At 43.6% G+C, this 25,992-nt stretch overlaps 1 protein-coding gene and 1 long non-coding RNA gene across 2 annotated transcripts in view; one reads left to right on the forward strand and one right to left on the reverse strand.

Moving 5' to 3' along the window:
* The window catches only part of EXPH5 (exophilin 5), a gene marked incomplete at its 3' end in the record, with an annotated part of 72,203 nt that extends 50,853 nt beyond the window's left edge, over positions 1-21,350 (forward strand). The window contains exons 5-6 of the mRNA XM_080929765.1: positions 10,711-10,846; positions 16,093-21,350. Coding sequence (XP_080785891.1) covers positions 10,711-10,846; positions 16,093-21,350 — 5,394 coding nt within the window. The remainder of the gene's footprint in view (positions 1-10,710; positions 10,847-16,092) is intronic.
* Positions 13,742-18,295, reverse strand: LOC308430575. The gene is made up of 3 exons (XR_013975353.1): positions 18,163-18,295; positions 16,081-16,165; positions 13,742-15,717 (listed from the first exon to the last, which is right to left on the reverse strand). It is a non-coding gene; the product is annotated as an uncharacterized lncRNA (long non-coding RNA).
* Positions 21,351-25,992: the final 4,642 nt, after the last annotated feature.

Genomic DNA, 25,992 nt, shown 5'->3' on the forward strand with positions numbered 1-25,992 from the left:
GACGCCGGGAGAGGGTGTCATATCGCTGGACCTGGAGCCACCATGGGGTGAGGGTTGGAGGGAACTGGGGAATCAACCTGGGTGCTCTTAACCCCTGAGCCATCTCTGCAGTTCCAAGGGCTAAAATCCCAATTGTCCACTGTTCAGCACTATGTTCCCATATTCTTCAAGGTTGAGAATCAAACATTTTCTATCTTTGCTTTTTTGTTTTTTTTTTTTTGACGTCATCATACCTTCTGTCTTGTGTTTGCCTACAACTTTCTATATAGGTTATGATTTGTAAATAAAAGGGAGGTTTTTGAGCGGGCCGCTGAGAGTGCAGGAAGAGGGCAGAGGCAGTTTGGGCACCAGCATGCCCACTTCCTACAAAGAGTGTGAAAGGAGTGAAACTCAGCAGAGGTTCTTCTCCCAGGTGATATTTTTTTCTGGATACTTACACTGAATATTTGGTGCTACAGAGAGAGATAGCTCTGTCAAGAGAAAGCCTTTCCAAAGACAAAGTTATCTGCAGAATTTGATATAACAAACAAACAAACAAAAAGCTGGGTGCCAGGGAGCTAGCTGGCTTTGCTTAAGCGTAAAGCACTTGTCACTCAAGCCTGATAACCTAAATTTAGATTCCCCAGAACCCAGATAAATGCCAGACAGTGTAACACAAAAACACAAATGGCTGTGATCCCAGCACACCCCTTCCTGGGAGATGGGAGGCAAAGATAAGACAGTTAGTTATCAACCGCTCACTCAGAAGCTCGTGAGTGAAATTAGTCTAGTCTGAAATACTCAACAAGAGACTGAACAAGAAGGGCTCTGTCTCCAACAGAGTTGTAGCTGAGGATGACACTCAGGGTTGTCCTCTGACCCCACATGTGCACTGTGGCGTGTGTGCTCCCACGCTCACACAAGGCCAGGTGTGGTATGTGCAGAGGTCATCCCTGAGCTGTGGAGATGGAGATCCCTGTGGCACGCTGGCCGGCCAGCCTTGTCTACCTGACAAATCTTAAGGGGGTGGTGGAAATCTACCGAAAAAGAGTTAAAAGTGGACAACGACTAAGGCATAATGCTGACAGCATCCATGTGCACAAACAACTGCACACACTTGAATACACACACACACACAAACAATAACACTGAATCTATTTCTCACCACAGAATGTGTCCGTTCCAACTTGACGCCAGCACTAATCACTTCTGCCCTCCGACAATAAATTACCATCCGTGTGTCACTGATATTTCATCTCATAACCGGAGAACAATCTAAGAACTAGATACTGTCATAGTCTCCACTTTATAGAGGAGAAAAGGTTTGGAGAATTTCAAAAGCAAGCTCATTGTCACACGGATCGATCCCAGAGTCAAAGTAGAAAAGCCGCGTTGGTAATGTCCGAAACTTCAGAGCTGGAAGTCAGCTGTGCCTCCAGTGGGCCAACCCTGGTGAGCTGTTTGCATACAGACAGGCCCCGGTGAGCTGCTGTGGGCAGAGACGCCACACTACCTCGGCCATGACTGAGGTGGCGCATGCTCTGCCTCAGTTTCCATTTTCTGAGAAGACAAGGCCAGGAATGAAGATGCCTCTGTGCTCCTGATTTTCCTGGAGGAATTGTGTATGAGTCTAGGGATGTGAGGGAGATGCAGAGTTCATGGTAAGGCAATGTGGGTGCTCGTATGACGAAGTGGAAGAGGTAACTCGCCATTCTTAGGTTTGATGCTCCCGTCTGAGGACGAGCAGATACTTTCCTTTGGTATACTCCTGAAGGTGGTATACTGGAGGAAGAGAAAGGAAGATCTGTGAGTCTACAGAGCAAATTCCAGAACAGGCAGTTACACAGAGAAACCCTGTCTTGAGAAAGAAAATATTTTGTTACTTGGTTGTCACCTTTAATGAGCTATTTCAGAGCTCTTATCGAGTGAGGGGCTTGCCAGTGAGCCTGTGAGAGTGGCCCCGCTCCCATCAGAGACCAGAAGAAAAGGAATCGAAAGATCCCCCCAAAGCCAGAGCTCTGTATGGCATCCTGGGAGTTGATGCTGTTGCCATAGGGATTCTTGGCCAAATCCGAGGTGATGATTTTCCCATCACTAAATTGGCAGCTGGACAGGAGCGATTCAGGAGGATGTTAATATTGTGTGTGAGGTTTGCTGAGTGATTGGATGACTGTCCTCTGACAAGAGGTGGCAGTCGGTATTTACATATTTGTACAATGAAAGAAATGAATCATTTCAGAAACACCAAACGCCTTGGAAACTTAGAGGTCACCTAGCCCGGGAGTCCTCAGACTCCACCTTGGATATGAACCACGCTCTGTGAGGGTGTTGGCCAGTATACTGCAGGATTTGTAACAGCGCCTCACCTCTGCCTGAAGGATGCCAGGATCTCTCCTCCATCCATCGGTGACAGAGATTGCCAGATGTTCCCAGTGGAACTTGTAGCCTCCAGTTGAGAACAATTTCCTGACAGGAGAAGAATCTAAAGTTAAAGTGCACCTTCAGGGACAGAGATAGCTCAGGTGATAGTGCTTGCCTGAGTTCAACAAGGCTAGCCTGGGCTATATGAGACCATATCTCAAAACACACACACATACACACACACACACACACACACATGCCTATAATTCCATCACGTGGGAGGGTCAGAAGTTCACAGCAGCCTCTGCTACATAGCAAATTCAAGGCCAGCCCAGACTACATGAGACCCCATGTCAGGGAAAAGAAAAAAAGACAAAGAAATATGACTTGAGCCAGGTAGTTGCTCTAACTTTCCATGACCACATTCTAGCTTAGCTTACTACAGCCAGCGCTGTGTCTGGAGGGATCGACCTCCAAAGTGGTACTTACCAATTAGATGGCATCTCATTTCTCTCTGCCTATCCCTGCCTGGTACAGCTTGTGCGTCCAGAACCAGAAAGCAGAAATGGAATACGTGATTTTAAGCCACGGGGCCCAGAACACATTGCTGAATTTGATTTCTGCCAGAGATGAGACACAGAACAAATCTGGGAGCACCTTAAATTTTAATTTGTTGACTTTACCAAGGCATTTGATTGTATCAGGCAGCGTGGGTTCCCACTCCCTCAGCCGCCCTGCAGGTTTGGCCACCTTAGGAAGTTCTCAAATGTTGGAAGGTTACACTCTGACGGGAGCTGTGTTTGTTTAGCTATGTCAACACGGCAGATGGTATCAGGAGAGGGCATTGAAGTTGTGTAAAAGGCCTTGTTTATTCGGTGGCTTTTACGTGCTCATTTCCTGAAAGCCAGCACCCGAAGACTCCGGTCTCACACAGTCCTATTGGGCATCTGCCTAACTAATGAGGGCTCAGGTGTTTTCCAGAAAATATCTAAGACCCCCAAAGAACAGCAACAATAGGCAGGGAGGCCTTGCTGAGGCCCGACCTGTTCTCAGTGTTTCCCAGCTATTAAGTCATTCAGTCTTCTCAGCAGCCAGACAGGAAGTACTGCTTTGCTATTGTCCTTAGTTTCATTTTACCAACAAAGTCACCATGGCACAAGAAGCTTAAGTCATTTGCCCAGAGACGTTCAGACCAGTGGTTCACAATCTTCCTAAGACTGCACCCCTTTAATAGAGCCCTTCATGTTGTGGTGATTCTCGACCACAAAATTAGGTTCGTTGCGACTGCATAGCTGCCATTTTGCTAGTTTTGGATTATAATGTAAATATCTAATATGCAAGATATATGATTGATGTTTGACCCCCACTCCCAAGAGATCATGACCTACTGGCTAAGAAGTGCTGATGTGTTCGTTCCTGGGAAGAGCCAGGCCTCCACTGTGTAGGATTTATAAATAACCACTATGCTGTCCTCCCTCCAGCAGGCTTTTCAGGGTCCTAATAGGGAACATTTTTTTTCTTTTGTTCTCCCCCCACCCCCCAAACAGGGTTCTGTAAACAAGGTTGGCCTCGAGCTCAGAGATCCGCCTGCTTCTGCCTCCTGAAAACGGAAAACTTTCATGAGCTCAGTTGTGTTCTAATTTTTACTTGTAACCTTTCCTCTGTGGTTTTCTGTGTTGGGGTGTGGTGAGTCAGTTCATAACTAATGGGCGAAGTGTCACTCCTCCCAGAAGGGCAGGGTGTGTTTAAGGCAAGGTTCTTCCTCCCAGATGGGTTGTCATGTAGATGTGTGCACTAGCAAAAGTGACAGTGGGAAGGTGAGGGTTTGAGGTGGGGTCAGATGAGTGTGAAAAGCCATCATCGCTCTGTGTCATTCACCTGAAAATTGGTTATTTTATCTCCAGGATAGGGGTGATAAATCCTTAATTAGGCCAGAAATTTGTTCTAAGAAAATAAGGAAAAACAATATAAGCAGATGAGTATTTTGAAGAGTAACTGAAGGCGGGCAGGATGGCTCCGAGGTTAAAATAAAAAAAAAGGGTACCTGCCATGAAACCCCGAAAACCTCAGTTTTAACCCTGGAGCCCACATTTAGAACGAAAAACCCAGTTGCTGCAAGTTTTCCTCTGACCTCCACAACCATGCCACAGTGCACACACCCTCAAATAAATAAAAAGGTTTAAAGATTACTTTTATTTTATGTCTAATTGTTTTTACCTGCATGTATGTCTGTATACTACATGTGTGCAGTGACCATAGAGGTGAGGAGGTGTTGGATCTCCTGGAACTGAAATTTTAGACAGTTATAAGCGGCCATTGGGAATTGAACCCGTTCCAAACCACCGAGTCATCTCTCCAGCGATATACAATCTTTTATAAAGATTTATTTATTTTATGTATATGAGTACACTGTAGCCATCTTCAGACACACCAGAAGAGGGCATCAGATCCCATTACAGATGGTTGTGAGCCACCATGTGGTTGCTGGGATTTGAACTCGGGACCTCTGGAAGAGCAATCAGTGTTCTTAACCTCTGAGCCATCTCTTCAACCCCTATAATATTTTAAATAAATGAGTAATTTTTTAAATATAAGAATGTTGATAGAAAATGAGAAAAAATGTATTAGCGGGGCTTGGGAGGTGGCTCAGTTGGGAAGCACACACACTGTGCAAGCATGAGAGAGGACCTGAGTTCAAATCCTCAGCTCCTACATAAAAGCCAGCTGACAAAGACAGGTGGTAGTGACACTCAGGAGGTAGAGACAGGTAGATCTCTGAGTCTGGGGCCAGCATGGTCTACAGACGGAGTTCTAGAATAGCCAGGACTACCCAGAGAAATCCTGTCTTGAGTAACCAAAAATTAAAAAAAAAAAATTTAAAAGGAGCCAGATTACATCCCTGTAACCCCAACACCAGGAGGTGGATAAAAGGATCATGGGAGCCCACTAGTCAGTCTTTGAAAATGGTGAGCTTCAGATGCAGTAAGAAACTTTATCAAGAGAATAATCTACTCTGACTTTGTTATGTGCACACAGGGTGTGTCTTAGTCAGGGTTTCTATTCCTGCACAAAACATCATGACCAAGAAGCAAATTGGGGAGGAAAGGGTTCATTCAGCTTACACTTCCACACTGCTGTTATCATCAAAAGAAGTCAGAACTGGAACTCAAGCAGGTCAGGATGCAGTAGCTGATGCAGAGGCCATGGAGGGATGTTACTTACTGGCTTGCTCAGCCTGCTTTCTTATAGAATCCAGATCTACCAGCCCAGGGATGGCACCACCCACAATGGGCTGGGTCCTCCCCCCTTGTCACTAGTTGAGAAAATGCCTTACAGCTGGATCTCATGGAGGCATTTCCTCAACTGAGTCTCCATTCTCTGTGATAACTCCAGCTTGTTTTAAGTTGACACATAAAACCAGCCAGTACAGTGTTTTATGTACACACACCTTCTGCACACACATACATATAACAGGCACACACACCATACTGCCACTTTCACACACAAATCTTTAGAAATGGTTTAGAGAAGTCCAGAAGGAGAGAGCATGGCAGGAGATTTGGCATTAATCAGCCCTTGCAGACTATGTATTATATTGATGCTCATGATACAAATAAGAATTCACTGCTTTATTGTTCCCTTTGGAAGTTTGCCACCTCCAGGACCTGACTCATTTGTCTTTGAATCCTTGGTTTCCTTAAAAAGAAGAGAGAGATCTCTAATAGATAGAAAAAAGAGAAAGCTAGTGGTAGAGCAAAATAAAAAGAATCCAAACTTTGGACATTATGCTGTAATGTGCAATATTATGTAACTATACTATGATGTAATATTGCAAATGTAATATGCAATATTATGATGCACGTAAATACAACAACCAAAGAGTATAAAAAGCATGGTGGGACTGTCTTCTGCATGGGAGGATTAAGGAAAGGTTCCTGTGGAGAAAGTAATAATGTAGGACCTGGACTTTGAAGAATGAGCAACCATTGCCAAAGATCAGCCTCCCTGAAGAGGAGTTCCTGAGGAAGGGATGTTTGGGAGTAGCAAAAAAAAAAAAAAAAAAAAAAAAAAAAACAACTTGAAGTCAAATGGGGGTACAAGCTGACAGTTCTGTGTTCTGCTTGAGCTGGCTCGGAAGTAGCTGTGTATATATATATATATATATATGTGTGTGTGTGTGTGTGTGTGTGTGTATGTATATGTATATGTATATGTATATATAGCTCAGCTCTTGAAAACCAAAGCTGTGTTTTATTTACATATCAATTCAAATCATTATCTCAGGTTCCCTTTTGATTATCTCATGAACTAGCATTTTATGACCTTAGCCTCTTAATTCTTAGAAAGAGACATCAAGTATAATTTTAATATAGCAAATGAAGTCAGATATCAGCTTACCTTTGTAAGCACAAACAATAAGCTTAGCTAGGTGGGTTCCCACATTGATATTACCATTTCCACCACACCTAGATTTAAACTCACTCTGTCCTAGGCTGAGCTTGAACTCAGGAATCTACCTGCTTTTGTATCTTTCTGACTAGCTGGCTCATTAGCGCAGCTGCCTTTGTTCTTTTAGGTCCATGAAGTCCCTCATACAATTCATAGTGCCTCCTTAGATTTTGCATAGTTGAGAAATTATTCATTCTTAAACTCATGTTTTCAGAGTTCTTTCCTACAGCCTTAAGGGCTGTCCTGAAGGTCACAGCACTTACCATTTGCTGAAGAACACATTCTTGCCTCTAAGACTTGTGTTGTTTCTAATTATCATAGAGTCATTAACCGTAACGGGGGGCGGGAGCATTCCTCAAAAGAGGAACATGAAAATATATACATTATTATACAAACAAGCCCCATGTCTACAGCAACTGTCAACAGTTGTGGAGAACCCACAACCTGCTGGACCTGCTCCAGGGGCAGGAAACTGTCACAATGTCCCTTCCATGTCCATGCAGGGCTCAGCAATCTCTTTCAGAACAAAAACACTGAGAAAGGGCAAAAATAATCAAGAAAATAGGGACAAAAGTCTAGAAGTCCATGATATTTAGGGCACTGTATATGTCAGACCCTGGAGTACAGGGAATCTGTAGAGAGAAGGAAAGGCTTACACCAAAGTTAGGAAAGGACCTTTATATGATTTTAATGCAAAGGTGTTTGAGCCTCATTTTCCAAGCCAGGAATGGGCAATAGACTTTTCATTTTATGGTGACTCTGCAGCATGGAGGGGAAGAGTGAGGAGCTGACCTGGGTCACAAAGCCCTGAGGCTTCTCTCATGGTGCTGGGAAGCCTGTGTTTAGCTGAAGAAAATCCCTACTACCAGGATACAGCATTCTGTTGACCAAGAACGGTGGGATTCTGCTAGGAGCAGTGGTAGACCAATAACTGTGGGGTTCTAACAGGAGCAGAGAGATTCAGTATGAGTTCTAAAATCCAACATCCTGGGAATGAATCCTCTCCCCTGGAGTTTAAACAAATGACATGACCTCTTGAACCTTCAGTTTTCTGAAGGTGGGGATGATATTAGTACCAACTTCATGGGACTGATAAAATACTCAAAGTCTTTAACATGACAGCTTTAGTAATCTGTATTAACTTGCTTCTGGTAAGAAAACAAACTCCTGATAATGTCTCACACACTGGCCAAATCAAAGGGTCTGTAGAGCAGCGATGATGCTTGGTCTTCTTTACACCTGGTACCAGCCTCTAACGAGCTGTAGTGCTAAAGCTGAATGTCAGTAAAGTCACGTTTGTTGTTTGTTTGGTTTGGTTTTTATGTTTTTTGTTGTTGTTGCTAGCCATTCAGTTCATATATCTCTGTATCAGAAGCATCCTGGGTATGTTGGGTGTATAGGGTTGGTCTTAAAGAAGACAGGCTGAGTCCCTAGATAGAGGAACCTTTCAGCATACAGATATCTTGCTTGTTCCCCACTGCATGAACTTTCCATTTCATTATAAGTGTTTCCTATGCAAAATTGTGATCTTGGAGGCCACAGGCATGTACTCTGGTATGCACGGAGGAAATCTGAAATTTGTTTGGGTGTTAAGTGTAGCCCAGTAGGGGCACATGCCTTTAACTTAATCCCAGCACTTAGGAGGCAAGGGCAGAGGCAGGTAGATCTCTGTGAGTTTGAGGCCAGCCTGGTTTACAGAGGGAGTTCCAGGGTAGCCAAGGCTACACAGAGAAATACTATCTCAGAGAGAGAGAGAGGGAGAGGGAGAGAGGGGGAGGGAGAGACACAGAAACACACAGAGAGAGACAGAGACACAGAGTGAGAGACAGACAGAATCATGCTTAGTGGCTTTTTATCTAGTAAGTTTTTTCTGTCCCAACTACCAAAACTACAGATTTTGGAATGATGGATTTCATAACATCTATAATAAGGTGTTAATAAAATGGAGAATTGAGCCTGTGTTGTAGTACACACCTCTAGAATCATTGAGGCAGGAAAATTTGCTGTAATGTTGAGGCCAGCAAACTGGTGGGGCTGCCTAATGAGCTCCAAGTCATCATGGGCTACAAAGTAAGATGCTGTCTTAAAACAACGATACAAAAATAGAAAACAGAAGAGGGCGGAAGAGATGGCTCTTCATAGTCCAGGGATAAAAGAACTAACTTTAAACAATTTCTTCAAGTGATTAACTTTCAGTTTTCATATCTCTGATGGGTTTCTATAATCAAAGTTTTATTTGTGTACCTTAGATTTTTATATTTGTGTGACAGATTATATCCAGTAGTGAATAAATTATCTTCAGAATGTGGTTTCTTCATTGATACGCCCCCTTTTCGAGTATTCACTTATGCCCATTGGGCGACAAACATGACAATGAAATCTGAGCAGGTTTCCGGGGTCAAACAAGGGAGGAGTGGGGGTGTAAAGGGTCCTGGACTCATAGGCCTTGGCAAGGTTAGACCTCTGGCCTCTGACTTTATAGACGAGGTGCGATATTCGGTAGAAAGGAGACACCAGGGAGCCAGGTACTCAAGGGCACAGACCGACTGGGTAGCAGAAATAAAGGGGAAAGGATCAGAGCTGCCAGCCTTGCTCTGGAATCAAACCCTGGCAGGGCAAGCTGAGGCAGGAAGCAGGAGGCAGGACTGACAAAAAAAAAAAAAAAAAAAAAAAAGCAGGAGTTTGGCAGTAAAGTGAAGGTGGGTGGGGTAATCCCCAAGGTCATAAACCAGCTCAAGCTTGAAAGTAGGGCAGTGATTGAGTTTGATATCACCATGAACGCTTACTAGGTTTTGTTTTTAACGGAATACAGCTTTAGCTTTATATCTGTCTCCTAAATCCTTTTAAAGTAGCAGTAGGTTTGAAAGATTCACTAGATCTTAGCTTCCAATGCTTCCTTTCAGAATTACCAAGTCTGCTCACAGCTGTGTGAGAGGATTCTCCACTCTTCTTCCTCTAAAAATAGAATTTGTCTTCAAAATCCTCATGAGTGCTCTAAGTTCAGGGGTAGTATGTCCATACCTTATGTTTCCAGTCCCATCCTCTCCTCGACCCTCTGGTCCCTTTCTTCCCTTCTGTGTTCATGTCACATGTTTTGGCCACTCTCCTTGTGTCTGTTCTCTGTTCTGTCAATCAGAATGACCTCCAGATAGAAACACTCTCTCTTTTAAAGCCCTCTGAGCTCACGAAACTCAAGGTCCACCTAGACCGCCGCTAAGATACTCTTAATAGAAAATGCAAAGTAAGGAAATCCAAAGTCCTGGCCATTAGCACCGTGTAGACAGTAGTCCCAACTTGGGAAAGTTAATTTTCTGATTTCCAGGAATCACTCTCCTACCGTAAGGCCTGTTTAATTCTGAAAGGGACTCAGTGTCTTCCTGAACATTGTTTTTATAAGAATTAACATACATCGAATAAGTATAAGGGATTGTATATAAGAATGTGTACATACGTAGAATAATGTGTGTGTGTGAAAGTATATATAATGGAGTAAGCATATGTGCGTGTGGGGGCATGTGTAAATTGGGGGTATGTTTAGGGGAGCATACCTAGGCAGGTATGTATAGGAGAATGTGAATATGAGGATGTGTATAAGAGAACATGCATATGAGTGTGTGTGTGGAGGATTATGTGTGTGTGAAGACACACACACACACACACACACACACACACACATATATATATAAAAGCATGCATATGCTGCTATGTGTAGGCGTTCATGATCCATTGTAAACAGCAAAAATAAGGGAACACAAATGTTGGGAAAATTGATCAGTAATTCTTAGATTAGAACCTTTGACATTTTGGGAGAAAGTATGAGCATTTTAGCTAGAGAAGATGTAAAATAATATCTCTCTCTCTCTCTCTCCCTCCCTCCCTCCCTCCCTCCCTCCCCCCCTCTTTTCATTTTAAAATTGACAGGCAAAAATATACAGTTTACCTGTTGGGAATCAACCGGTCACCAGTGTGTTTGTCCCTAAGCCAGCCGTCATGAGGGAGGAGAGTGGTGTGCCTCCACCCTGGGACGCTTCGCTGCTGGACAGTGAGTTTTTCCAAGGTAAGCTCACGCACCAGCTCTCCCGGGAAATTCCGGGAACTAAAGAAAGGCAAATACTAACTGTAGTTTGTACCTCATGCGCTAAACAGATCAAGGCCTGAACTTGCTTCCTTCATCTGAGGGGGATTCCATTCTGTGTTATAAACCCAGATCTTGAACCTCATGGTTAAATATAAATCTAAGCCGATAATCTGAGATCAAAGAATGACAGGCATATGGGCTGGCAATAATGTTTAATATTTTACTTTGGGTCAAAGAGAAATACATCTATAAAGGTTGCTCTTCAAAGTCTGTTCCTGATTAGAGCATAGACGCACTGTGATAAAATCCTGTCGTCATTAAACAATTCACTGAACCACCTTGGATTCCAGAAGTAAGTAGTGCACATAAATCTTATAATTGGTACCAAAGTTCAACTGGCATGTGCTTCTGGATCACAGTCGGCCTGGCCATCAGCAAAGTTAAGTCGGTGGCCATTCAGCAGCTTTACAGTAAGGAAACATTCAGTTTGCAGTGAAATGGAACCAGTGGTTGTCACTCGGGAGAGACATGCGCTCGGCTCTGTCTAGGAACACCCTGGGACAAGATGGGCAGGGACCAGGGGAAAATCTAACCCAAATGAAGCTTTTGTTTGAAGAGGAATGGTCCAGGCACACATCTCTGAAATAAGGTAGGAGACAGAGCACTAATTTCTCCAGCCTCCTGAGTAGGAAGAGAAACAGCCCCATTAATGTGACATTCTGAACATCTTTGAGTCAGTGAATTTTGTTCTGGGATAAGAGTAGTGGCTCTTCCCGGGTAGGGGTCCAGGTGTCCATGATCTCTTTTGTGTTTTCTATTCTAAATGTGTTTTGTCTTGTAGTTAACATGGGCTTTAATGTGTAGAGGGGCCTAAACAGCTCAAAGAGGAGAGATTTTTATCATTTGTTATGAAGACAGATTTCATTAACTCTGTAGAGTTTTCTTTTTGTCTTTTTTCCCCTCCCTTATAATCTGGCATAGTTGTTTGATTTTATTGTAGATTGTTTCAGTGACTAGAAATCAAGTGGCTTTTCACTGAGAATCTTCCTCATAGATCTTAGTGATAAAGATGAGCTGTGCTGGCATTGTCAGCTCAGGAGCACAGCTCAGGAGCACTCACAGAGAAATGCTAAATGGAAGGGGGAAAAAAATCTCTCTAGTGCCTGCCCAGATGTGATTGGCACATTGTCTGTCCATCCATGCATGACAGCTGTATGTACTCAGATGCTGACATGACTTGCTTTCTGTGATTCATTAGTTAAAAAAAAAAAAAAAAAAACTAAAGGGGAAGATTTCTGTAGACACTGAACTGCAGCACTTTAAATAATACTTATTTCTGTGTCCTATCTGGTTTTTTTTTGTCCCACCCCCAGGTCAGCACCAGATGCTGGCCATCTTAGGCTTGCTTGCTTTTTTCAGGAATGTTAGCTACTAATCATTATGATGGTCATGGGTTGGAACACTGAAAGTAGACATAGCCTCTCTCCTCTCTGCCACCCAATGACACACATGTGACGCCGCAGCCACACCTGTGATGCTTCTGGGGAAGGCCCCATCTGATTTTTATTAAGGAGTATTTCACCAATAAATGCATAATTGGTTTGTATTCATCATAAAATATAGATGCCAATATGTCTGTTGGAAGGCAAAGTCTTAGAAAAATATAAACACCTTAAAGAGAGTGCAGTTATAATAATTTAGTGGAGGAAATGTTCACTATGATTAAATACAATGCAAAATAATACCAGTGTTAAGCCTGAAAATTTTCAAAAAGACCAAATCTATGATTGTCCAATTAAAGCAAGCTGTATGTTGGGGTGTACTTGGGACAGGTCAGCCAGCTGTTTTATCCCAAGAGAACAGCCCCTGCTGGCCTCTTGAAGTCCCCTTTATAGGAGAGATAAGGTATTCACAGGAATAAGAGAGATCTGTTATACATCGTTAGAAAGATACAACGAAAGAGAAGGATCATGGGTAAGGATATACATCATGTGAATGGGGTTGTGAGGAGTTTACATCAGATCTAAGAAACAGGAACTTCTTCTTAATTACAAATAGAAACCTTAACTTGCTAGGAATTAACACAGGACAAAAAGAAACATATAGTTTAACAACAAACAAAAACCTTAACCTGCACAGGACAAAAACTTCTTAATTACAAATAGATACCTTGGGCTGGAGAGATGGCTCAGCGGTTAAGAGCACTGACAGCTCTTCCAGAGTTCAAATCCCAGCAACCACATGGCGGCTCACAACCATCTCTAATGAGATCTGATGCCCTCTTCTGGTGTGTCTGAAAACAGCTACAGTGTACTTATATATAACTAAATAAATCTTAAACAAACAAAAAAAAAAAAACAAATAGATACCTTAACTTGAAAGAATTTAACATAGGACAACTAGGAACTTAACTATCATAACTACAAACAGAACTCTTAGTCTGCAAGATACATTGCTCCTGTTTTGGTTTCCCATCAGCTTGCAAGGTGTATTGCTCTTGGTTTGCTCTCACAGCTAGCAGCAACTTGAATGATGTATGGAGGTTGTCTAAAGTTGCAGACTAAGGTACTTTTGGTACCCTGGGTCTGGGCCTGACCTTCATCCTTCATATCATAAGGCTTGGGTAGTACCCTCCCTGGGACCTTGCTCACAATATAAATGTCAGCACTGGTTTACAACTGCAGCTTTGCTTCCTAATAAAGCTCTCTCATTGTGTGGCTCAAGCCTTTGTGTGAAACTCAGGAGACAGTGTCTAAGTGACCAGGCCCTTGTCTTGATTTCTTCAGTAGCCTCACCTATAAAACAAAAATAGTAAAAACGCCATCCCTGTGAAGTTTATAGAAGTATTTATTAGTTGGTGTTCTGTGCCTGACACATGGGAAGTGCTACATTACAGAAGTTTTCTTGAAAACTAAGAATACAGTTAACTTATTATCTAATAATAATATATAGAACTTTAAGTTCCACATATCGTCCAAACGTATCCAACTACGTGTTTATACATTAAATGGTACTGAACTTTTACCTGTAACACTTTTTTGAAAAACCACATACGCACAGATTTATGTGTATTACAGCCTCATGATGTGAATAAAGGTTGAACTGTACAGTAACCTTGTAATGCAAAAGAAATAGAGAGACGTGAATTGATATCCGCAGCTTCCTAGTAAGTTAATGGCAAGCATACATTGATATCTGCCTTATTCTCTTCTGTTATGAGCCATGTTGCACAAAGAGTAAACAGGCTTTAGATGCACAGAGAACCTGGTCAAAATTTATTAGGAAAATATACAACTTCGTGTGTATGTATATACACACACAGGAGTGTGTGCAAAGGTTTGTGTGAAGGCAAATGTGTGTGCGTGTGTGTTCATTTGCATGTGGAGGCCAGAAATCAACTTTGTATATGATTCCTTAAGAGATTTTTTTGTATGTATGTGTTCATATATGTGTGGGTGAGCATGTGGGTATGTTATTACGTACGTGTTAGCCAGAGATCAATACTGAGTGTCTTTCTAATTGGCTTTCTACCTTTTTTATTCATGCGTGTATGTATGAGGGGTGTGTGTGCATGTTTGCGTCTTTGGGATGCACATGAGAGTTTATACATATGTGTACAATCTCCATACTGTATAATGATAACAACCCTGCTTTTAAAAAGTAGAAGGTGGCAAAGGACTCCTGAGAGTTGACCTTTGACCTCGTGAGCACTGCAGGAGGTGTGGCTTTGTTTGGATACATTTCTTATATATATTGGCTGCTGACTGGCAACTCCTATAAAGGAAAATACTTTGTTGGGTCTGGTTTAAAGTTCAGGGGTTTAGTCCATTGTTTTATCATGGTGGGAAGCCTGGCAGCATAGCTAGAGAGCTCCACATTCAAATCAGCAGGCAGCAGGAGGAGAGAGTGAGCCACTAGGCCTGGCTTGAGCATCTGAAACCTCAAAGCCCACCCCTAGTGACAGACTTCCTCCAACAAAGCCACACTTCCTAATAGTGCAACTCCCTGGGGACCTTTGGGGGCCATCTCCTTCCAAACCTCCACATTGGGTAAGCACTTGATTCACTGAGCTCGAGACCAATCAGACAATTATTTTTTGTATATAGTATGTATAATATGTGTGCACAAGAATAGATGTGAGTGTGCCGTGGTGCTCACGAGGTCAAAGGTCAACTCTCAGGAGTCCTTTGTTACCTTCTACTCTTTTAAAGCAGGGTTGCTGTCATTGTACAGTGTTTTTCATGGTGGCTGGCTCATGAGAGTGTTTGCCTATTCTCTCGCTGTAGGAGTCCTGGGATGATAGATGAATGCCACCATACCCAGCCTTCTTATATGGGTTCTAGGCCTTGAAGCCATCAGGCTTGCATGACTACTGAGCCATCACCCCAACTTCCACCTTATTTTTTTATGATGGGGTATCTCACTGAACCTGGAGCTCACCAAGTTGGCTAGACTGGTTGTCTACTGAGTTCCAGGAATTCCTTATCTCTGCCTCCCCAGCAATGGGATTACAGGTCCAGGTTACCACGCCTGGCGTTTTACTTGAGTACTCGGGATCTAAATTCAAGTGTTCCTGTTTATGTAGCACTCAGTCTGAATGACCAAGCCGACACTCTGATCCTTATCTTGTTGTTTGAGCTGAGGTCTTTCTGGAATCAAGAGTTTCCATTTAGGCTAGGGCGGCTGGCCAGCAAGCTCCGAGGTTCCACTTGTCTCTGCTCTCCCCTTCTCCACTGCCGGGACTGCAGATTCACAGCACTATTCTGACTTCTTTCTGGAGACTGAATCCAGGTCTTCATGCTTGTACGGCAAACATTTTACTAACTGAGTTATAACATAACTTTATATCCCTAAAGAAAGATATGATGAGAAAAGAAAGAAAATTGCATTACAGTCTTGTAAAAGTTGTATTATTACCTAAACACAATCAGGATTCCTGCTATATTAGCCAGCTGGTGGTGATGGCACACTCCTTTAATCCTAGCAAGCTGAGTGGCAGAGGCAGGCAGATCTGAGTTTGAGGCCAGCCTGGTCTATAGAGTGTGTGCCAGGACAGCCGGGACTACAGAGAGAAACCCTGTCTTGAAAAACAAAAATGGAAAGACAAAGATTAATGTTATATTTATAATAACAAAATATGAGTCTCAGAAGAGAAACTTTAATGACTCTAATTGTTATAAAACTACAAAATCATATGCAAAAAACGAACTCACCTTCTCCTTTAGTTTTAGATGATTTGGACAGCAAGCTGGCTCAGGAGCAGTTTGCAGACTCGATGAATCCCAGAACGCCATTCAACTACGGATCAAGAACACAGTTCAAGCTGTCTCACAGGAACGGGCATGGTCATACCACAGGGAGACATCAAAACTACCACAGGGAAACTTCCAACATGTCTATCTATGACATTCTGCGACCTGGAACCCCTAGAGAAGGCTTTAAAACCTTTTCTCCCAGGACAAAGACAATTTATGATATGTACAGAACAAGGGAGCCCAGGGTCTTAAAGGAAGACTTCATGCAAAAGAATGCATTTGGTAGTTCATCTCTGTGCTTCGACGGCAGGCAAAGAGCAGCCTCGCCTGCCACAGGGCGTTTTACTGCAAGGAGTCTACACTTTCCAGCCGATGCCCAAAACAAGAGTAGCTTTACGCCAGTGAGGCACCAGCAAAGCCCCAAAAGGACACCTTTATCGTCCATCATATGGAATAGGTCAGACGCTTCTAGACACAGACAGAATCAGGAAGAGTCAGTGGGGATACCAGCACCAATGGACATTGACCCTGCTGAGCACTATGTGTCTCCTAGGTGCTTTCAGGAAAGTAGGAGGTATGAGGTGTGCCATTCACAGAATGCTTTCCAAAGCTACCCTTTAAATGTCCCCGTGGATAATGCAATGAGTCCTGACCCACTGGAGGACTCAGAGAATATGCCGTTCTACCGTCAGAATAACCCATTTGCACGGTCTTTCTTCAGCAGTACCTTCAGACAGAGCAGAGAACAGAGATTTGGACAGAATTCTTTTTGGAGCCGACAGGAAGAGCGTTCTTCCTGGTCTGACTTTCCCCAGAGCAGGAAGTCATTCCCTTCTTCTGACACGGACTTTGAAATGATTTCTGTTGACACCAACAGGGCGCCATCTGTTTGCAGCCATGGTGTCCCTTCTCAGCACCGGAGGCCACATTCTCCTGGCCGTGGGACATACATTTTCAGAGGTCAAGAAGACTCCCATTGCTGGCGATTGGATTTTCAGGCACCCCCACTGGAGAACATGGACACCTCGCATGCTAATGAGCACCAATTTCCACCCCGTTTTGTCACGATCGATGGGTTTTCTGTAACTGACTCAAGCTGCCACATCCAGTCTTCTGGGCTGGACTCTCAGCAGGGCCACTTCCCTATAGAAGAAGCTGTAGCTGAGGACCTTTATTTGTTTGGCAAGGCTCAGACTCCAGTATCTTCATTCAGAACTCTCTTTCCCCTGAGTCCTGATGACAGAAGGGAGCCTCAGAGTTCTAGCTTCCAGAAGCCCACAGCTACTTTGAAGAAAACAATCCCTAATAGGCCAGACTCTCTTCCAACAAGAAACTGTACCGAGGTTCCTGTGGCTTGTAGCCACTCTACTGAACCGCTGTTCCTTACTGAAACCCAGCCCAACATCCCAGCCACAGAAATGAACAGTGAGAAAGATGCGGACGCATCTGTTTCAGAGGATGAACAGCTCAACAAGATGGACCAGAAGAACAGGCCAACTGGATTACCCCAATCTGTTTTACGGACCGTGATCTCTAATGATTTGCCTGATTTTCCAAATGCCCACTTCCAAGACTCAACCCAAAATGACAGGTATGGTTTTAGTGTATCTGCTGCAGAACATCCCAGAAGATCACTCAGGGTCATGGATACTTCTCAAATGCATACAACACAAAGAGATCAAAGCAATGAACTGAACAAAAATAAATGTTTCTCTGGGGACAAGAGACTTGATTCAGCAACTTCCCTGCCTGTCATCCAAGAAAGCGGAGCACCGACATCACTTCCGGGCCCAAATCAAGGTTGTCACCAGAAAACGGGAAGTAATGAAGACAGTTCAAGCACCATTAAAAATAGCCATTGGTGTTTCGAAACCCCTGCTAACCAAACTTGGCAGCCTCCAGGGGAGCCTGCTGTTTTAGATCATGAGCCACAGCAAAGTCCTTCCGCGCATTCTACCAATGACAGCAAGCTGGTCACCGGGCACAGTGTCTCAGGAGACCCTTTGCATGTGTCATCCGATGCACCCCAAGATTCCTTACCATTGAGAGGTCCTTCCTTTAACGCTTTTCTGGTACCTTCCACTACAGTGCTCTCCAGGAGCCTTTCAGACCAAGATCCAGGTCAAGAACAAAGAGAAGAAAAAGACAGGAACCAAAATGATCAGCTAGCTGTAGATTCTACGGACAAGCAAGAGAGTCGTGAGGGTCCAGCACTGCCGCACGACGCCGTTCACTGCCGCCCATACTCTCCCTTCAGGAATGGGAGGGGGAAGGGAAGAGTAAGGCGCCGCGTATCCTGTATTGAGAAACTAACCAAAACAGAGAGTAGAGCGGCCCCCGCGAGAGAAGGCAGTAGCTGTGCCGAGGAGCAAAGCAGCAGCAAAGCTCCCGCGCACAACACGGTCTATTGCACCTTGCCTAGAAAACCAGCCAGCTTCCTCATACACAGCAGACCGCAGGAGCGGACGGCTGCTTCAGTTAGGAATGGGCCACTTCCGTTCCAAATAAAAAGTAAAGCGGAAGTTCCCACTGGAAAGAGCACCTCTGACGAGCCCGGTTCTCCCGAATCAATGGGTGATGCTGCAGATTCAGCCGTGGGGACACCCAAAGCCACCAAGAGGATGACAGATATGAAAGCCATTAGATCGGCCTCGGTTAGGAAAGGACCACTCCCCTTCCTCATCAAGAGGGCGACATCGTGTCCCTCGGGGGAGCCATGTACCTTGGCTGAAAATGGTGAAAGAGAAAAGTCACCCGTCCTGGACACGGGTGCTTCTCCTGTAATACCCAGGCCTGGGGGGAGAATCTTTAACTCTCTGGAAGGTGACTTGTCATTTTCGGAGAGTGCATTCTCCGGAAAGGAACACACGGGAAAGAATAGTGAGTCCCCTGTCCCCAGAATGAGCTCACTTACCCTTTCCACCGAACCCCCTGAACCTTTGTGTGCCACTGGGTCCAGAAAAGAGAGTGGGAAGGCACTGCATAAATTTAAGACGACTAGCATGTTTTCTGTTTCTGGCGATGAAGAGAATGTCAAGTGTCTTGAGGTGGTTTCAATATATTACACTCTACCAAGGAAACCCAGCAAAAAATTCTGCAGCCTCCTTCAGCAGTATGCTCAAGGTTCCGATTCACTTAGAAATGCTTTCCAGGGAGAGACTAAAGTGACTCCGAATGCTTTGGAAATCGATGAGCTGAATTGTCCTGCACAAAGCCAGTCAGGAATGCCTCCACTGCAAGACCTAAAGATGCAGGCTGACTCTGTTCCGTGCTCGCTCGCTCTCAGCCCTGAAAGTAAGGCTGTCTCCCAACTGCCAGACAGGGAGGCTTCCAAATCTACATTAGAGGAAATGGCTTCTGTGGAGCCAGATGTCTCTCTCCATAGAGAGGAACCTAAAATCGAAGAGATTTCCCCAAGTAATGTATCTAAGACAACTGTAGATGATTCGCTAAACAGGGAAAAGAGAGGGAAGGAACCGCAAATCCTACAGACTCCAGTACCGTGTCAGGAAACGGGCTCTGGAGAACAAAACACTAAGAGCCATCAACAGCCTTCTAAAGGAGGGAACAGTGGTCCCTCTGCTCTCCCATCCCGTTCAGAAGATAAGGTTGAAAATTCCCAAACCAGAAGAGATTCAGGAACGTGTGCAGGTGGCGTGGCCACTCTCAAAACAGGAAATGGGCGGACTCCTTGGAGAAATCACGTGGCCGCCCTTGTAGGAGACCGTTCCAGTAGGTCACAGCCTACGGAAACCAGTGGGACAACTGGGTCAGACTGCCAAAACCTGACTGATAAAATGTTCTCTGACTCAGAAAGCCAAGCCTTTGCTCTTACACCAGCATTGCATAAGCTGCAGCTTGCTGAAGAGGCGCAGACAGGGGGAGCAGGTCTGCCTTCGGGACCCAGGCAGGCAGGAAGGCAGGAAGCAAATACCGCAGAGATGAGGAAGGTTGCAGATGAAGGGCAAATGTTGACGTGGGACCAAACTTTACTTTCTAGAGGAAATAATAAAAACAAAACCAACACGGACGACCTAGAAACAAAAGACAGATACTCAGGTACACATAGATGGGGAGCCATATCTAAAGCAAGCAAAAAAATCCCAGCTAAGGAGCTAAGTCCCAGAAAACATGTAGCTACTATCTTCTCCCAGAGCGAAAGCAAATCTGGCTTCAGGCTACTATCTCTTTGTAGACCAGAGGACAACCCACTGTCTGCCCAACCTATTGTAAAACCCGCAGAGTCCACAGATGAAAGCAACGTGAAGAATGTAGACAAATCTGAGACCCTTCTCCAGGCCAGCACAGTATCCAGCCCTGGACCTCCTGATCAGTCCTGCAATCAAAAGTCGGCTAACATTTTGCAACCACATCTGAATGGGTCACACAGTGTCTTAGAAACGCCACCAAAGAGCGAGGGTTCTAAAGCTCAGATTTCAGGAGAGTTGGGAGCCCCCGCTAGGCTTACACTAACCAGCCCCTTAGAAAAAAGCTCTGGCCATCAGCAGAGGTTAAGTCCTCCTTTCCCCCTAGAGCCTACACAGAAATCTACAATAAACTCCCACTGTCAGCTGCGGCATAGGAGCGCCCCATCTCCAGAGTCAGAACCTGAGCCACACCTCTATCGATCAAAGAGTTTAAGGAACTTCAGTGTGCACAGCGACCTGTTGTGTATAAGCCATCCTCCCAAAGCCAGAGGGCGCCACTTCTCCGAAAACACTTCCATTGACAATGCTCTGAGTCAGCTGTCCCTCGAAGATGGCTCCTCCCCCAACAGTGGGTACAGTCGAAGGTTCAAATCTTTCTCTGAGCTTCCTGCCTCTTATGAAAGTGAAAGTTGGACTTCGTGTAGCAACAGGACACGAGGTCTCAAGTCCACCTCTTCCATTTCCAGACCGATTGACTATGGAATTTTTGGGAAAGAGCAGCAATTGGCTTTCTTGGAGAACGTCAAACGCTCACTCACACAGGGAAGATTATGGAAGCCAAGTTTCCTCAAGAACCCTGGCTTCCTCAAGGATGATGTACTTAATGTTTCCAACCTGTCTCAGTCAGAGCTGTTAGATTCTCCTGCGGGTCAGGTGTCGGAAGATGGCTTATTGCCAGGTGAGCCACTGAATATCTACAAGGACGACCCAGGGGACCCACTGGACTCAGACTGGGACACAGACACAACCACAGATGACGAGTACTACCTGGATGAAAACGATAAAGAGTCAGAACTGTGAAACTTTTGTGAGAAACTGCAGAATAAAACATTGTCGTGTTTTGCTTTTCACCAAAAGCTTACCATGTATATTAGCCCAATAATTATAGACAGATAAAAGAGAGCTGGTTGGGCATTGTTCAATTCTTTTCCATTCCATCTTTTCCCCCTTCTGAATTCTAAGAACGATGCTCACTGTTCTTGAAGGGTTTTGTATGTTTGTTTTTCCTGGTGTGTTTGAACTTGGCCTTTCTTGTCTCTTCCCTCAACCTTATCTCTAAGCCACTTTCCAATGTTAGCACAATTTTCCTCATTGGAACTTCTCTCACCTCTAATAGTTTGGGGACATGTTCGGCCTTGTGGCTTGTTAATTATCCAGCACAGATGCAAAACTGAATCGCCTCTCTCTGTCCACAGCCTGAATTCAAGATATTAAACTATAACATGGGGAAAGCATCAGTGAGGTAAAATGCTGTCATTGTGTGTGCATATGTCTATGAGCTGTCTGCACAGGCTAGAAGAGGACATGGGAGCCCCTGGAATGGGAGAGACGGATCACGTGGGTGCTGGGAACCAAAGCCGGGTCCTCTTTGGGAGCTGCAAATGTTCTTAGCCACTGAGCTCTCTCCAGCCACATGATGAATGGGCATCCTTCTTGTGCCCTGTTGTGTGGGCATCCTTGTACTTCTGTTGTGGACACATTTGAAGAACATGTTAGGTTAGAAATGGAGGGTTAGTCCCATTAGTGCCTTCCGGGATTTTTCTGAGACAGCTTGTGGTGATTTGCTGAATTTTTGAGGACTAAGTTTTCACGCTTAATGCTTGGGTGAAACCCAAATGATGTGGGCAGTGTGGCTTGGCCAGAGACATCGCTGACAGATGGAGACATGCAGACAGCTCTTTATTGGGCCAGCATGATTGCTGCTCTCTCCACAACTGACTTTTCCCATCTCTCCAGACCTGTGCATTTCTCATTTCCTTATTTATAGTCCAGTCTTGGGCTCCGTAATCTTCTCTCACATGATTTTTTAATTTATAGCCCAGGCTCTGTAGTTTGAAGAATGTTTACATGATGTCATATATATATATATATACATATATGAAATAGATATACAAATCAAACTTTCACTGATAGATTTATTTTAAAACAGTTTTCTGGCTTACACAAATTTACTGTTTGTTTAAGGTTAAAAACAAACATACAGCAATGAGATAGTTATTTCTGTTTGTCTAACACAATGCAGTCTGAGGACATACTAACAGATACCCATATGCTGGGGGAATAAAGTGGACTTTTTAAAGTCTTTGTTGTCTGTAATTGCATTTCTATATGAGCGGAAATCTTTGCATGTGCAGTAAAAACAGAACAGCAGATCTCGACCCTTTCCTTCCTCTTCCTCTCCTCCTGCATTCTTCTCTCTTCTTCCTCCTCCCAGTACAAGATGCATGCTGTGTGTTTGAGTCAAGGCTGCAGTGAGGTCATACCATGCATCATGGGTAAGCACAGCCAGGATTCATTATGTGTTTAATTTAGGATCGATTTTTGTTCGGTACACATTCAGAGACCTTTAATTTTGGCTTTTTTTCTTTAAACCCTACATTCAATTCTGTGAAGACACACTATTTAAGATGCTTTGAGCTAAGATTCTTTTGGTGGGGCATTCAGTGGGAACCTTGGATGAGTCCTTAAAATCCGAGGTCAGATGTGATGTCTGGGAACCACTTGGCTTCTCTCCTTGAGCCATCTGTCAAACCCTCGGGCACATTTAACTCTGTGCTCCTAATGTATTGTAAATCACTTGTGATACTCATTGTAATTGGGCTTCCTACCTCTTTAGTTGCTATGTGGAGTATCTGGGGCTTTCTCACCTTACAATTCAAGGAGAAAGTCTACGGATGAGGGTGGTAGACCTGCAGACAACGTGGAATCCTGGGTCTTAACACAGGACTGGATTTTATCTTGTTTTATTTCCTACTGTTCACCCAGAGAAACCGAATCTGATTGGTAACGAGTATAGAAATCTGGTTCAGGCACCAATATAAAGATCGATGTATTATGATGCCCTCATGATTGTTATTGTCTGGCCCAAGCTGGTTTACACTGGTCCCATAAAACTCAAAACTAGTGAAGGTGAGGACACTACCAGAAAAAAAAAAAAAAACAAACAAACAAAAAAGAAAACTTTCTTTATACCTGTCCACTCAAGCTTTGAGCTCTAGCCAAAGCTCAAAAAGATGCCTAATAGATTTTAAGCCAGCTGTTCTGAATGGATCCAAACTTGAATAGCACAGGGTAACATTCAATTTCTTGTTTAATGGTGTTTGTACATGTGCCTTTCTCTTTTGCTGTTTGATTATTTAAGTAAAACTGTCCTATGACCTTTTGTGTGTGATTTTAATACATTCAGAGATATTTTAACATTAAGATCTTTGTTTTTTTTTTTTAAGTGATCACCATGAGATACTATTTCAATAATTTTGAGTCTGTGAGAGTCTAGAAAAGGTGACAGGAAGTTAGCTTGCTTTTCCACATGGAGAGGCTCTGAGTAAGGGAAGTCAGAGTAAGAAAGGACCAATGTTTTGGGGGCTCGGGCTCTCTGTACTGGAATCTCTCCATATTGAAGGCTGCCCTTCAGCCACTGCGTGTCGGCACTCTGTGTAAGGACTGCCTGCTTGTCTGGCTGAGGGACTGGGAAAACAGTAATTTCACAAAAAAAATAGAATAGCATCTCTACTGTGTTACAGCTTTATGAAGCACTTCGTTGAAGAAGTATAGAGAATTTCAAGAATTTCATTGTGTTGTACGTATTGTGTAAAGTGTTGCTTTTTGATGCACATTTTGGGCATAGCCGTGGTAACTTCAATGATAGTCATTTTATATTTTTTTTCTAAAGTATATGATCATAATTAAACTTTCTTGTAAATGGAGTAAAACACTAACTAATACTACTAAGTGCCTAGGAAATTATTAGCTTGCTTAAATATTAGGATAACACAACAATATAAATTGTGTTAACTTTGTTTAAAATGGAGTTTAATAGTATTATTTTACTCTGTGGATACTTCTGAATAGTTTACTCTTACATCAGTAATACACTGATCTTAACAAAACTCTGATTGCTACTAACGTGAATTTGGTTAAGAATAAGCTCAAAAGAGAAAACTATTTTGTATAGGAAATAAAGATGAATCACAAGGGTGCTAAAAGAAGCCTACTTAGTTGTGGAAAAGATGAAATTCAAGCAGAAATTCACATCTCTGTTAAAGCAAGTTCCCGTACTAAATGCCGGTTTTTCATCCAGGCTTCACTGCTTGGAATTTACTGTATAGTAGAGCTGTAGAATATCCTACGTAATGTACATATGTAAATATTTTACTTTGCCAGTTTGTCTTACTACTTAAAGGCTCTTTGTGACTGACAATTCTATTCTGAAACAATAGGCCATAATAAGCACTTTGTCAAAACTCTCAAATAACCCTTTTATGTTTTTCCTCAGATCCATTCCCAAAGTATGGGACATGGACCAGATGGTGAAATTTTAAAATGACATTTTTGTGGAAATAAAGAACATAAACAGACACATTGTATCCTGTTGATTTTTTTGTTGTTGTTGTTGTTTTTTTCTGAGTTTATGCTTCTGAAGATGGGACCCACACTCTAGGCAGCTCCACCACCAAGCCACAAATACAACCCCAAAATACCGTTAGACTTGGCTTTATTTCCTATCCTCAGGTTATTTTTTTAAATCTTTTTATGTGTATGAGTGCTTTGCGTGTTTGTGCACCAAGTGCATGCCTGGTGTCCAGAGACCAGAAGAGGGCATCAGATCTTGAAGAACTGGAGGTACAGATGGTTGTGAGCCACCATGTGGTTGTTGGCAATGAAACCTGGGACCTCTGGAAGAGCAGCCAGTCAGTGCTCTTGACCAGAGCCGTCTCTCCAGCCCCTTAAAAGATGATTTTTTTTAAAGTATGAAATTTCTCAGGAAAATTACAAAGCTCCTGGGGGGGGATGTGCCCCAGCATTAGGAGATGTTTGTCAAATGGATGACTTCTAATTAAAAACAAAAAGAGTGGCTTGCTTCTCTTTCATGGACACCCAAAGTAGCCAGCCAGCTCGGAGACATCAGAGTGCCTGGCCTGACGTCACTTCCTGGAGGTTCTCAGGTATAGGCACGGAGGCAGCAGCAGGCTGAAATTGAGGGCCAGCTCATCCAGAAGCACCACAGAATAATCTTTGTAGCTTGAGACATTCACTTAATGACCCTTCTAATTACTGTTCATTGGCTGACTGGTTGCCCTCTTAGGAGTATTGCTTGATTCTCCCCACCCCCACCCAGTGGTGTCACTTCAAGTGTTATAAAATTCCTTAGGCCGTCTTTAACTACCACCTGGAACCAGATGACCCCCAGCTCACTTCTCTCCGTGAAAAGAAGATTCAAGTTCAACTTTGGCAGAGTATGAATAAAATGTGTTCTGCACAGGTTCTGTGAGCGGGGGTGGGGGTGGCATTTATTTATTTATTTATAAATGCTAACTGGAGCAGGGCAGGCGTTCCACCAAAGCGTGCAAACGACTCCAGGAAACCAATCGGTGGAAATCACACTAAGTTATGCTGCACTGCTGCCCTGTAGTTTACAAGTGACTTATCCCCAGTTCCTAAT

Source organism: Micromys minutus, assembly GCF_963924665.1.
Source record: "Micromys minutus genome assembly, chromosome: 16".
Taxonomy (NCBI): Eukaryota; Metazoa; Chordata; class Mammalia; order Rodentia; family Muridae; genus Micromys; species Micromys minutus.